This window comes from Tinamus guttatus, unplaced genomic scaffold, assembly GCF_059628265.1.
Source record: "Tinamus guttatus ecotype Peru unplaced genomic scaffold, ASM5962826v1 Tinamus_guttatus_pri_ptg000212l, whole genome shotgun sequence".
NCBI classification, from domain to species: Eukaryota; Metazoa; Chordata; class Aves; order Tinamiformes; family Tinamidae; genus Tinamus; species Tinamus guttatus.
In genome coordinates, this window is record NW_028288746.1 from 1,709,323 (window position 1) to 1,723,361 (window position 14,039).

Consider the following 14,039-nt stretch of genomic DNA (forward strand, 5'->3'; position numbering starts at 1 on the left):
GATGCGGTGGGAGACATCTGCGTTGGAACAGGACTAGCGGCTTCGCTGCCTTCCCAGCGCCCGGAGCATTTGCAAACAAAAGCCTTTGTTCCCCAGTGACTTCATTCTTGAGAGGCATTTTTAATTTTAGTTTTTAACTTCGTGAAGGCTTAATGGCAATTCGTCACTGACAAGAAGAATGCGGCTCTCAAATGTCATGTAAAGGATCCGCTCCATAATTCATGGGCTGGGGAGTGTGGGAGGCCAGAGGAGGGTGCAAAGTGAATATGAGAGATTTGAGCTGAATGAGGCTGTTGGTGTCAAAGTCAGCTCTGTGCCTGCTGAATGTTTTCTTGGCCCTGATCTCTGCATCTTTTGTTTTCTAGCTCATACACTTGTATAATCTTTCATATAAAACATATATAACTTTTTAAAATAAAAGTGTGGTGGGACTTATTTTTCCCCTAGATTTCCCCTCCAGTGTGGAAGGGGATGAGTGCAGTAATACCGGAGCGGTGCTGTCTTACTTCTCTTGTTGCCCTGTCTTTGGAAGTTTGGATCGTTCGGGATTAGGGACAAATTGCAAACGTTGGAAAAAGAGAACTTTTCCCTTCCTGTTGGAGGAAATGAGCAAGGACAAGGCTGGGAAGGGCCCTTGGAGCGTGGATGCAGGCGCAGAGCGCTTGGGGGCGGGTGGGCTGGGGAAGGGCTCCCACCTGCACTAGGGTAGCCGGCATCTCTGCAGTTTGCAGGTAGCATCTTCCCCCTCTCTGCCAGGGTGAGCGGACTCTCTGGCGCTGCTGAAGTGAAGCAAGCTGCTCACTCATGATTTTCTTCTGGCAGAGCTGAAGGTGTTAGAACCTCTTGATAGAGGTGTGATAATAACCGAGCAGCAGAGAGTGAAGCTGCTCGCACGGTGGAATAACCTCCAGCAGGGAAGATGGATCCCTTAGCTCAGCATTTCTGCTCATAGCCCTTCCCAGAGGAGTGGCCACAGGACACGTGGATCCCTGGCTGGGGCCGAGGGGCTTCCTTTGGGAGCCTTTGCTGGGAGAGAGGCAGCAGTAAAGGCACGAGGTGCCCCATGTCAGTTGTGAAGTCATGGATTTTCCTTCAGTGGAGCCTCCCATTCATGGGAGCTATGAAGAAAGCCAAAAAATGAACTCACTGACACAGGGAGTAGCTATTGGTGCAAGTGGGTCTGCATGCATGGCTGCAGGAAATGAGTCATGCTTTTGCAAAAGCATAAGCTGAAAAACGTGTGCCTTTTACATGCACTTTTCCTTCCTGGGCTAAACCACATCATCTCCTCTCTCTAGGTTTTCCTCAGGTGTCAGGAATGTCTTCTGAGCCCCCATCAGAGCAGTCGCCCTCCTCTCCACCCTCACCAGGCTCTCTCCATCTGCCCGAAAGCCGCAGGCCGAGAGAGCGCTCCCCGTCTCCCATGAGAGGCTACCTCATTCCTAGTCCTCTCCCAACCCGACGGACCAGGACGTTTTCAGCGTGAGTATTGGAAGAACGGAATTGCACAGACGTAGCCAAACTGCTGCCTTTTGGGAAGAAGGATTGGCCTGTCACAGAGGTAAAGGGAGTCAGATAGTTTCTTATGTCTGGAAGATGCATCAGGATTCTACTCTTACCTATTCCACAAGCAGTTTTGATCACATCAGACTTCTAGTCCCAGTTGTGTGTATTTTTTTTTTCAGAGCAGTTTTTCCCCTTTTCTGAGGTGGTGCTTCACCTCAGGCAGTAAGATTTTTTTTTTTCTTCCTTTAATCACCTTTAATATCCCTGTCTTAAGTTTGCTGAATTTGCTCAAGTAGATCTCTAAAATAATGTATCTATTTTCAAGGTATAACCTCTGTCTCTCTGATTCTGTGAGATTTTCATATAAAATGAGCATGAGGTTTTCTGCTGTTCTTAATTATTTGAGGTAGTGACATTATAGCAGAGCCTCCTTTCTTGCTCCTTCTCTGTGGCCCAGTGGTTCAGTGCAGAGACTTTCCCCACCAAAAAAAAAGGAAATTTCTTTGTAGTGCAGCAATTTATTCCCTCTTGGAGAACAGAGGATGTTATTACCTCATTCTGGCCTTGCAAAAAACCTCCCAGTGCCTGGGGCAAATCGCCCCATGGAGGTGCTGACCTGCAGAAGGCAACATGAATCTTTCCATTAACCTCCTCAGTGGCCTCGGAATCAGGGTCTGAGGATACAGCACAAAACTCTAGTCTGTCCTCTGCCCTTTCTGACACAATTTGGCAGATCCTTCTGTGGCAGAGAGGTCTGGCAGTGTCGAGCGAAATCCTGTGGAAGGAAGACCTCAAACCTGCAGCTGGCCTATTTTTAGTGGTCTTAATCTAGGTACCGTGTTTGTCTTTTACCATCTTTCAATTTATTGAGCTCTTTTCTGCAAAAATTATCTGTACGAGTTTGAGACTTCATTAAGATTGATCCTATTTATATTTGTACTTTTCCGTTCCAAATGAGATGAAAAAGAACAGCAACAGCAAAGGGAAATTTTATATGCTGTCAGGTCCAAAAAAAAAAAAATCTTAAATGCTCTAAATTTTGTAATGGAAATATATTGTTAAAAAGAGCATAATTGACTTGGTAATTGGGGTTGACCCTGCAAACCAGTTCCAGACTGGCTTGCCTCAGTGTTTTGTTAATAATGAACTCTAATTCTTCTCAGCTGTTAATCCTAGACTGGCACTTCAACCTACAGTTGGAGTTTTGGCTCCCACAGTTCTTTAATCGCTATTAATTAGTGTAGGAATCTTATTGTATTTTGCTAACCCTGAAAATTGAGAGCTCTATTTTTTTTCAGCATGCGTGTCCTCTTTAAACAAAATGAGCTTGAAGTCAGTTCTGGCCCCAGAGTTTTATGGAAGGGATGAATGTGTCAGGTAGTGGCTTATTATTCAGTGGGACTGTTTAATTTTAGTTCACTGCAGATGTGGGGTCTTGTTCCCCCCAGTGATTTATCTTTTTGAAAGAAGATTGAACTTTAATGGCTTTTTTAGGACAGTGAGTGCTTTTCTGTCCAGCTGCATGGAGAGCTTCATAGAGCTAAAAATGAAGTGATTTAATAGAGATTCCTTCTCCCCTTCTTTCTTTTGTTTTTCACCCTTTTTTAATAGGTATATATTTTTTAAACAATTTATGATTTCAGGAGCAGAAATCTTTTTTTTTAATGATTTTAACAATTTAGCAAAATTTAACGTTATGAAAATGTCAAAATTGCCATGATGCATGTGGCGAAGTGACAACCTAATCACTTGCTGAAGGTTTGTCTTGAAGATTCGTAATAAAATCCTCTTCCAGCACAGAAGCAACCTACTGACTTGGGCACTAGCGGGTTGAGAAGGTCCTGATCTAGTAACTCCTTTGTTTAAGCCACGTAAGCTGTTTAAAAGGGTTTGCTCCACTCATAATGGTATTAAGAGAAAATCATCTCTTTCCTCACTTAAGGCTATGGGCAAAATGTGTGCAAGAATAAATACTTGCTGCAGAGGGAGAATTTGGATGGTTTTACTGTTTTTTTTTTGTGTACTTGGAAGCTGTCGCGTGGGTGGCCAGCGTTGACCTCTGCTTTGCGTGTCCCCCGCAGGACCGTGAGAGCTTCCGAGGGTCCCGTCTACACAGGAGTCTGCAAGTGCTTCTGCCGCTCCAAAGGCCACGGTTTCATCACCCCCACGGACGGGGGCCCGGACATCTTTGTGCACATCTCTGAGTAAGTCCTCAGAGCTGCAGGGAAAGTCCTAACTTTAGTTTGCCTTAAAACCGAGTGTCGTAGCGGAGAGAAGAGTGGTTTGTACTATGCCACCCTCGTCTTGAAACAGGAGTTAGGCAGGTGTTACAGGCAGCTGCAGATTTCACTGGTCTTCTTCTATATTACTACAAATTTGTTGAGTTAAAGAACAGTAGGTTGTCCTGTTGCATATCTTACAATAAAACACAGAGTTTCACATAGGGCCAGGAACCAGAATTTAACAAAAGCAAATCATCCTGGCACTCTCCAGGTTTAATTTGAAGACCTTTAATGCTAAACATTTGCTACTTCTATCTTGCACAGTTTATACCACTATTAAACTAAAGGTTAATTACCTTTACTGTTAAGAAAAGTCAGGCCTTATAACTTCCTTGAATGTGTCTAGTTTCAGCTCATATCTGTTTGTTATCATTAAGATTTTCCTTGCTTGTCAGTACGTACAGAGATTTGTCACCTCTGGATCCAGCTTTTGATAAACTAAACAGATTAATTTGGTCAGGCACCTCGCTGAGATTTTTTTTCCCCATTATTAAGCAATTTCCAATCTCCTTTTTGGAGTGTGTTGCAGTATTTTAAAGAGCACAGTGGTGCCTTTTCTTTCAGTTTATAGAGATAAAACCTCCTTCATATTCCTGTTCAGTCCCTCCTTCTTTACATCCCATAATCACATTAGCCCTTCTGGCCCCACGTCTTCTGCTGAGTTGCTTATCTGCTCTGACCTCCGTCTCCTGCGCCGCCTCGGAGCGCTGGGGCGGCCCCAGGTGCCGTCCGTCCCCCCGCTGGCGGCAGCGTTTGCGTCCCCTGCTCCGAGGAACGTGAGCGCGACCGGAGGCCCCTGGCAGCCCGTGGCCCCGGGCGGCAGCTGCTCCGCGGCCTCTATTTATTGCTCTGCCAAGCTGCAACGTTCTGTTCTCTATTTGTTTCCGGATTGGCGAGGGGTTGACCCCCAGGAATTGGTCTCTGTAGACTCTGTTAAGATTGCTCAGTGTTTATCCTGGAGATCTAAAGATAGCAGAGACCTAAAGAGCATCTTAATCACTTGATAGAGTTCTATATACTTTTACTGCATATGGTTTTGAAGCTCTGTAATCCTAATTTGGTCTTTACGCATAAGTCAGTCGTAAGGCAACAAAAACCTTACCAAAGTTATTCATGTTACTCCAATTACTCATGTGGATAGCTTCCTCCACACTTATATGTTGACTAACATTAATTGTATTTTACTTCTTTGTTAATTGAATCTCGTATCTTTTTTCCTCTTGAATGTGCTTTCAGAGCAACTAGCAATTTGGTGCCTGACTTTTCTCTCCTTGCCTTTTGAGAAGGAGCATCCTGGCCTTCTTCCAGTCACCTGAATGTTTTCTCCATGATGAACGTTGGCAAGCCAGAGCTTTTTAAGGCTCCTAGTTGCATGTGGGTGGATTTAGAAGTGTTCAACGTTAAGAAGTTATTTCATATCCCCTTTTTGTCTAAAACAAATACACACTTTCTGTTTCAAGAATAACTTTTAAACAAACATTTCTGTATCACAATTTAATTCTTCTACCGGGAAAATCTAGTCTGGCCTATAGCATTGCTGATCGGCAAGGGTTTAATTAATCCCTAGGGTTATCTTCTGTCCTTCTGGCTTTTGGACTGCTCTATGTTTATACAAAATGTAAGCTAATCTTTTAGGCATTAATCAAGTTTTGTTCAGGGACTCAATACATCTTTCTCCCCACTACAATAGCCCAAGCTCCAGTAGTCTGTGTCAGGTAAGACCATCTGTGGTGGTAGAAGGTTATGAAGAAGAAGATGGGAGGGACGTTCTCGTCCTCCATCCCCCGTTGGTCAGCAGCGCCGGGGCCATTCCCAACAGATGCTTCACCCAAAGAGACCTTGGCATGGAGAGCCACTGCCTGCCGGGCAGTCTCTTTCCACAATTCACAGCGCTTGCTCTTTTCTGATATTTAATTTGCATTTCCCTTGTTTTCACTTACACCCTTCTCTACTAGTCTTTCCATCTCCGTAGCAGAAAAATGATTCCTTTCCTCTTTAGGCTCAATTCTGCTCCTTTTGAAGTCAACAGGATTATTTTCTATTGAATCAGGACTGGGCCATTATTTTAAATGCTTCCTCTGTAGGTACATTTGCAGAGCTTACATTAAAAAATAGGTGATGTTTCTGCCTCGGCCTTTTAGCAAAAAGTGCTATTATTAAGGCACTGAATATTTCAGCGCTTTGTGTTCTTTAACTACTCTGAGTGTATTTGAAGTAGTTGGAAATAGCTTTTAGTCCTACGTGGAGGTGATATCATTGTCTTAATTCTGATGAAAGGCAGCATTAGAAAGATGAATTAATAATATCTTGCACTTCAGTTTATTTCATTGTGAATTAGCAACTGTCTTAATGGGAATTGCTTATTAGAGCAGTGCCTGTAACCCAATCACCGTGGCCCAGGAGGACTCTAATGGCTGCACTTCGTGTAGGGTGACTTTCAGGACGTTGCCTGTGTTTCTCATGAGATCCTTTCCTACATATTTGCTCATCTTCCTTCCTCAGGTGAAGCTGGATGTGAGAGCGAGCCATCGAGCCTTTCACTGGCTCTGTTCAGGACAGACCTGACGTGAGGCGGCAGGGGAACGTTTTTGGCTGTATCGGTTCTTCCTGAAACCTAGAATTTCAGGAACTGGGATAGAACAATCTAGACTGTGGTGACTAGTGAATGTTTTGAGCATCAGTGATCAGTCTGCTTATCTTTCAGATTAATATTATTTTTTTACATGAAATTTTAAAATAAAAATTAACTTCCTCTAAGCCTTGGGGGATGGAGAGCCTTCCTGAGCCCCCGTAGCATCTGCAGCAGCCAGGCTGGTGGCAGCTCTGGTGGCAGTACCGCTGGTGGTGGCAGTTTCCTGGCCCGCTTCATGGGAGGCTTCTTGGAGCTCTGCACAGAGCATCTGTGGCTGAGAAGCTGCCACCACTACTGCTTTCTTCTGCTTTTTGGAGGTATTTTTCTAGTTGATGAAAGCAATTGTGCTAGCAAGATGTTATGGCTCCTTGGGTGTTGTGAGACTTTAATGCTTTGCCCTTCTCCACGGCTGAAAATAACGCGTGCTTCCTGGTGGAGCACATAAAGCTGCAGGCAAGCATGAGGTGCATGAGTTTCTGAGATTTTAATTCAAGCTAATGTGTGTGGGAAGCTGGAAACACAGGAAAACGAATTTGCCTGAAGTAACATTTTAAAAATCTCTAATAGCTTCTTTACTAATGATGTAGCTGATGAGTGAGGGGCTAGGGTGTCTGTAGGATCAGGGCACGCGAATCCCTCCCCTCCCCTGGTTGGGATCGAGGGCCCACAGAAGGCTCCCGGCCCTCCGGCCCGCGCTGCAACCCGGGCTTTGGTCTGAAGCCTCTTGGCCCGCAGAGGCGAGACGAGGAGACGGGGCGCCCACCAGCAGGGGCCCAAGAAAGAGCTTTACTCATTCACCTGGGAGTTTCCTTTTGCAGAAGCAGCTGATTTCACGGAGCAGAAAAGGCATGTGCGGAGCTTTGTGGCTCTCCTGCAGTTCGCCTGTGCTTGGCTCTGAAGGGGAAAATGCTGCATTGCAGAGGGACGTTCAGCCTGCCCTTCAGGCTGATGTTTCCTGACCCCGCACTTGACAGCGATGCTGTGGAACTGGCACTGTGCTTTGTTTTTTTTTTGTTTGTTTTTTTTTTTTTGTTTGTTTGTTTTTTTGTTTTTTTAATTTCGCCTCTGCTTTGACTCATGCTATCTCCGGATCCCTGGGGAGATCCCGGGATTGCTGTAGCTTCCTTGCACGCTGTGCTGTGATCTCAGCAAGGTTTACATTTGTCATGTCTGAAATTTAGGAATACTGAACGGGGTAGAGGAATTATCTTGCTGGGAGTCCCGGTGGGTACAGACCCATTCTTGGAGGCTGCTGGGAATTCCAATTCCTCCAAAATACTTCAGGTACTGGATAACTTGTCTGCCTCGGGACCGCCCGTTCCCTCTCCTGACGTGCTCCTGTGCTGATGCACTGCTGGGTCTGCTGCTGTGTTTAGGATAGTGTGTGTGGAGGGAAGAGAGGCAGCAGAGTATCAGAAGCTGCTCGGGAGGGGAGTCAGTCACAGACAGTGAGAAACCGAAGGGTTTCCCCCTCTTTCTCCGTTGGCTAAGTGGTTTAATCCATGGCAGGTCAGTGCAGGATTCATATCCTGGCTGCACTCCAGGCAGAGCAGCACCACGTCGCTGCCTGAGCCTGGAATCTCCTTGTGTTAATGAGCACAGAACGTAACTGCCCTTGATTTCTGGTTTCCAGACGCGTTACTGTAGGCATGAATGTGGCCGAATCCAAGTCAGATACCTGCAGAAACAAGGAGCTTCTGTTTCTCTGACTTACTCACGCAAGGTGGGGTTTTCCTGTGAAATCCAGATCCCTGGAAAGTTTTTGTGCTCACTGGTGTCTTTCTCTTGGGCCACAGTGCAGTGCTTTGGGTTGAATTAGCTACTGGAGAGTAAACGTGGAGCCTCAGCTATCCCTGAACATGGAGGTGGGAGAGGTCCTTGGAAGGATGCAGGAGAGGGAGATGCATCAGTAACTTGGCAGGGAGCTGCAGCTTCCATCCAGGATGAGGGAGCACCCAGCAAAGGTCTCTTTGGGAGAGCCCAGAGCTCCCAGGACCATGAGCTGTGAAACCCCAAATGGGCTGCGTGTGACGGCATTTTGCTTTAGTGCAGCTCATTCCTTGCCATTCAGAGCAGCTCATTCCTTGCCATGCCCTGCTGTCTAAACAGACACGTGTGTGTCCTGGGAGGAGTGCTGAGGAGCTAAAGGGGCTGCCCAACATGATGCAGCTCCTTGCGCCCCGAGGAGCAGCTGCGCAGCACGGAGCGATGCAGGAGCCTGCGCTGGGTAGGCCCTGAATTCACACAAACTCTTGCTCCAGAATGTTTCCATTCGCCTCAGTCTGTGTCCCAAGAGACTTAACTGGAGCTTTGGAATACGAATAGCAGCTGTGAGAAGAAAGAACTAGAACATTCCTTATTTAGGTAATTTCCTAATAACCTCCCAGTTCCCTAAAAATAGTGCGGTATAAAATGCTCCACCATAGCAGACTGGTACCGAGCTGCGAAATGGAAGTTGCTGGATGATCTAAAGCAAGTTCTATTGTGTCTTGCTGTGACACTGACATCACGAAAACATTTCCTATTTTTAGTTTAATTTGTTGAAATGACTTGGAGTTCTTTGATGCATAGGTACCCATTACAGTGAATGGGAATATGCATGCTGATCTCTTAAATAGCAGTGAAATCCACCTTCATTTGTAGAGCATCTTTTAATATATACTTAAATGACCTCAATCATATGGTTATCTATGATCTTGGATGATCTAAAAATATTTAATCAGTATGTAACGTCAGAAGAGATGAGATTTCCATGTTTGACTTCCTCCAGCAAACAATGCAGGGTAACCTGTGGCGTGTATGTGACTGCTGCAGAGGGAATCACTTCGGAGATCCCTGCTTTCCTTTCCTGCTCGCTTGCTTCCCAGCACGTAAGGCAGCTTCATCCTGCAGCTTATGCAGGGCTCTGTTACCCCAACCAGCACCTTTGGATGTCGTTAATCCTCCTGTCTTGCGAGCACCACAAGTGCTGGGCAAGCTGCGTGTTCCTGCTTCGAAATGTCACTTAGTGTCCCTGCTTGCAGACACAGCTGCTCTCCGGCTCACTAGCACTGCGATAAGAACATTATTCACAAGTGAGTTTAGTCAGGCTGCAAACTAAGACCTTTGTCCGCTTGTTTTTCATAAGCACTGGGGGCAGTGAGTTCATCACATATTCAGTAGGCAGCAAGAGTGGCAGTCAGAAGGCAGCGGGAAAGAAGAGAAAAGAAGAGAAAAGAAAATCAGGTCTGTGGGAGACGAGTTTGAAGGCCCACCACAGGGTGTGAAATTAGAGCTGTTTGTGCGTCCAAGGCTGGCTCTCATGGCTGATTAAAGAACAGTCCTGGTTTCGCTCCTTTAAGTTCATGTCAACAAGCAAGGAAAGCAAGAAGACAAACTAGGGCATGAGAGAGGAAATCCTGCTGGGGATGAATGAAACTTCATCACGAGCTTCAGCCTCCTGCAGTGTCAGTGTGCATACAGCCAGAAAGGGTATGATCCCGTTGGTGTAGTGCCCTGTCCCAAAGGAAGGGCTTTCTGGCAGAGAAAAATACACCTTTAGCATTGTATAGATGTTAGTGCTAGTCTGGCCTTCTGGGCAGAAAAAACAGGAGTAATTAACCTGAAACTTTAAACTTGAGAGGTTTGGGTCAGCAAACTACTTTTTAATGAGTTAATGCAGTTTTCCTTTTTTTCTTTTCTGTGCAGATCAAGCTCTGTAGATGATTGATGATGCCACAACCAGGGGTCTAGTCATTGCCCGAGGATGCAATGGCTGCACAGGGATAACAAGGCCGTCCTTTAGTCGTGTTGGCTCCTTGGCTTCCCCTTGCCCTAACACACAGCCTGGCATGCATTGGGAAATCACTAGGAAACTTCTTGGAGGAGCAGGACCATTCTGGTTACCTGTACACTTACACTAGGGTTTGTTTATTTTTCAGTTCGAAGCAAGAGAACAACAATGAAAAATACCCCATTTTTAGCACTCAGGCGGTGCTTGTTCCTAACTCAAATATGAACATTCAAGTGATAAGTGGTGCCTGATTCCCTGCTGTGCAAGGGGCTGGTTAGCAGGTTCATACAGCAGAGACCTCTGGTGAAGGAGGCTCTATCATGGCTTTTCTATCTTCATTTGTGCTTCCTTTTCCCAGGCACAGCTCTGGGTCTGGCGTAGGATGGGTGCTCTTGGATCTCGAGTGCTGTCAGCACAGGAGCCAGCTCCACAGGCTCGTTTCCAGCCTGGGAATGCTCCTGGTGCCTCCTAACTTTCAGATGCCTTCACATCTGCCTTTAGATACACTAGGATTTTCAATATGATGTTGATACAATCAGGTACTAAACAATAACTTTTCTTCTGCATTTCCCATGGGACAAATAACACTTTCTGGTCCCTTCAGCTTCCCCTGTATACATCAGCTTATTCCACACCATGCTTGGTTGCCACGAGCCTGAGCTGCCCTCTAGTGCTGCCAGGGAGGAAGGCAGAGCTGCTCTGCCCCAAATGATGCCTGAGAGCAGGTTAATTAAGCTAATTAATTTGGGGGTTGTGTGTTGGTGCTGTGTGTAGTGATCACATATGATGGTGCTGCCAAAATCAGCCTCAGCTTTGGCAGCTGATCAGCTCTGATGAAAACTGAAGTCTCTTGAGCACGTATGTGTGTGATATTCGTTGTGATAAAACTGTGGAACAGGTCAGTGCTCCTGCGCCTTGTGGGTAACCGACGCTCCCCCTCCGCAGCATTGAAGGCGAGTACGTGCCCGTGGCGGGCGATGAAGTCACCTACAAGATGTGCAGCATCCCGCCCAAGAACGAGAAGCTGCAGGCGGTGGAGGTGGTCATCACCCACCTGGCGCCCGGCACCAAGCACGAGACCTGGTCAGGCCACGTCATCAGCTCCTGAGGTGGCAGGGAGAGAGCTACCCTGCAGATGCTCTGTGTGCAGTGGGAGGAGATGCCACATTGTCCGTGAGGCAGGAATGCGCCAAAACTCCCGGGTTTGTGGCTGAATTGATACTTAAGAAAACAGCCCAAAATATTAATGAAAAAAAAATATATATATATAAATGTGTTTACAAAACTGTATTTTAAAGAGACCTAGTTTGTGTGCTTTTTTGGGGGGGAGGGTTGCCATGTTTATGTTCTCTTTTGTTTATTTTTTAATTTTTGTGAACTGGTTCCAGTAAATGCTGGCTGACTTGGGGGGAGATTTCAAGGAAGATTTTCCTAGAGCAGGAACAAGCCCCAGCGTGAAGGTGCTGTAGGTGCGTGAGCTGGTAGGTGTTCCCTTGGGTGGCACTTCTGGGCCTCATTGCTGGTAACAGTGCCTGGACACAACAGCTTGAGAGAGAGAGATTTTTTTGTTTCAGTTGTTCATTATGGAAGGACGTTCCCAATCTGAGTCACTGCCACCCTGTAGAAAACCTCTCTCTGCTTGTTAGGCCCTGGCAGTTCTGACAGCAACAACCAGTTGCCCCTCAGGTGCAATGTTCTCAAATTATGTCTGCTTCCGTGTGGAATATTGTGGGTTTTTTAAAGCCTGGATTGTTTGTGAATTTACTTTGGTGCCTTCGTGGTTGATTAGCAACAGATATTATAGGCCAGTACTTTAAAAATAATGATTTCAAACAAACAGACAAAAAAATGGTTGGTGGCTTCAAGCTAAGCAGTAGAGCTTAGTAGAGTGGTGAAGACTTAATAGCTTCTGACTGTGGTGGAACTTACACAAAGCTGACCATTACCATTGCTTGCATAGAGCTGATGCACGTGTATTTTCAGTTGGAGAAGGGAGGACAAAGCCAACGTGTTTCTGACGGGCAAGCTGCGCAGGCGCCGCGTGAAGGCTGCGCGAGCTGCGGAGCAGGCGCCGCTGAGGCGGCTCCGCAGGGGCTGGGCCGTGGAGCGCGAGCGCGTGGACGGGCCCTGCGCTGCCTCCTCCCGCTGCCCCGCTCGTGTCGCTCTGTCAGCTCTGAGCCTGCTCGCTCGCCGGGCAGCTTTCCACGTGAAGCATTTTTCTCTGTTATGTTCCTCACAGTGAATTTTTATTGACTTTGCAAATAAAAAAAAAAATAGTAAAAAAAAAATGGCATTATATTCTCTTCTGTTAGTTGCGTGAAACAGTGTAATATCAGCTGCCTGCCTACACTGTTAACAACCAGCCTTTGCAGTGTCATGAAGTAGCTTCAGACTCTTTCACAGCAGAAGACAATCTCTTCCAAGGAGGGCTGAGCAGCAGAGAGCAGATTATGAAGGTTAGTAATTATTGCCACAGTTGATTTTACCTGAAGGTGTGTTGGTATTACACTAAAGCATCTCTTGTTTGTTCTTTAAAACAATATAAGATTTTCGTGTAGTGGGCTCAACATTCCCTGTCTTGGAGGGTATCACACACTGCTTCCTTTGCAATAAATGCTAGCATTATAATGCTTTAAATACCTGTCTTCAATCTGCTCTGTACAAACTCAGCGTTGAAGATTAGAGATGGACGAGGTGGTAGGTACCTGCATATGCACACCTATATATAGACATATACAGAAATATATATTTAAAAAAAGCTTTGCAATATCAATGGATTGTTATTACCAGAATACTTGGGACATCATTTTTATGAGTTTTTTTAGCTGCTTAATATATTAACGTAGACTGTGTAATGTATAATGTTATAGTAATAGAGTAGGATATACAGCAATATATATTCCACTGCATAGTAATAATATATAGAAATATATACATGAATAACTATGTATTTTATATATTATAGTAATATACATACTGTTACTATATATCTAAAACCATTTCTTTCCATTAGATACTACTTTGTATTAGATATTATTTATGTAAGCGGAGAAGGGGGCACAAGGGAGGAGGGCCTGGCGGTTGCAGCTGAGCCCTGGGGCAGGGAACCAGGCCCAAGCGACCCCTGTGGGGCTCAGGGGCAGGAAGGGCTGTGCTTGCTGTGGGGTTTTCTACATTCACACTGGTGACAACAGATGGGGAGCACTGACAGCCGCCACAAAGGAAAACGCTTAAGGGCAGAAGCTTTTCAGCACAGACAAGTTTATTTTGCAGTAGCACATGGCTTTGGGAAGGAGCAGTAAGGTAGAAACAACACCCGTGGATTTATTTATGTATTATTTTTTGCAGAAGCATGTTGTTTGTTTCTCCATCAGCACCCTGTGCAAGACACAGCAGGTAAACCTCAGCTATTAGCAAAGGCTGCAGTTTAAGGTTTGTATGTATGGAGGCATAAACATTTGCACATTTTAGTTTGAGAACAAATTTGGATTTCAGCCAGTGCAGGATGTTTTCCAAGGTGAGTTTCTGCAAAAAGAGGAACCACTGAGGAGCAAGGAATCACATAGTTAGATGCATCACATCCATACACATGTGCATGTACCCACGCACAGAGATGTTGCACTGGGACCATCTTTAAACATCTTTCCAGATCTAAAGTTCGTCTTCATTAAAATCCTTGTACTCTCAGTTCAGCAAGGTGCAGATACTGGGGTCAAACAGGCACCTGAGAAGCATTAGAAGGTTGGATGTGAGGCCATCACCCCCTGCTCTCCTTTTCTGTGAGCCCTTTGTGTGTTTAGTCCCATTTTTTTAGCTGTAGAAAGAAACATTATGCAAACCTGAAACT

The 14,039-nt window shown here is 45.6% G+C and overlaps 1 protein-coding gene across 1 annotated transcript; it reads left to right on the forward strand.

Moving 5' to 3' along the window:
* Positions 1-1,304: 1,304 nt before the first annotated feature.
* CARHSP1 (calcium regulated heat stable protein 1) lies at positions 1,305-11,309 on the forward strand. Its single transcript, XM_010213294.2, has 3 exons — positions 1,305-1,482; positions 3,588-3,710; positions 11,138-11,309. Exons 1-3 carry the CDS (start codon positions 1,319-1,321, stop codon positions 11,298-11,300), a joined length of 450 nt encoding a protein of 149 aa, XP_010211596.1. The 5' UTR covers positions 1,305-1,318; the 3' UTR covers positions 11,301-11,309.
* Positions 11,310-14,039: the final 2,730 nt, after the last annotated feature.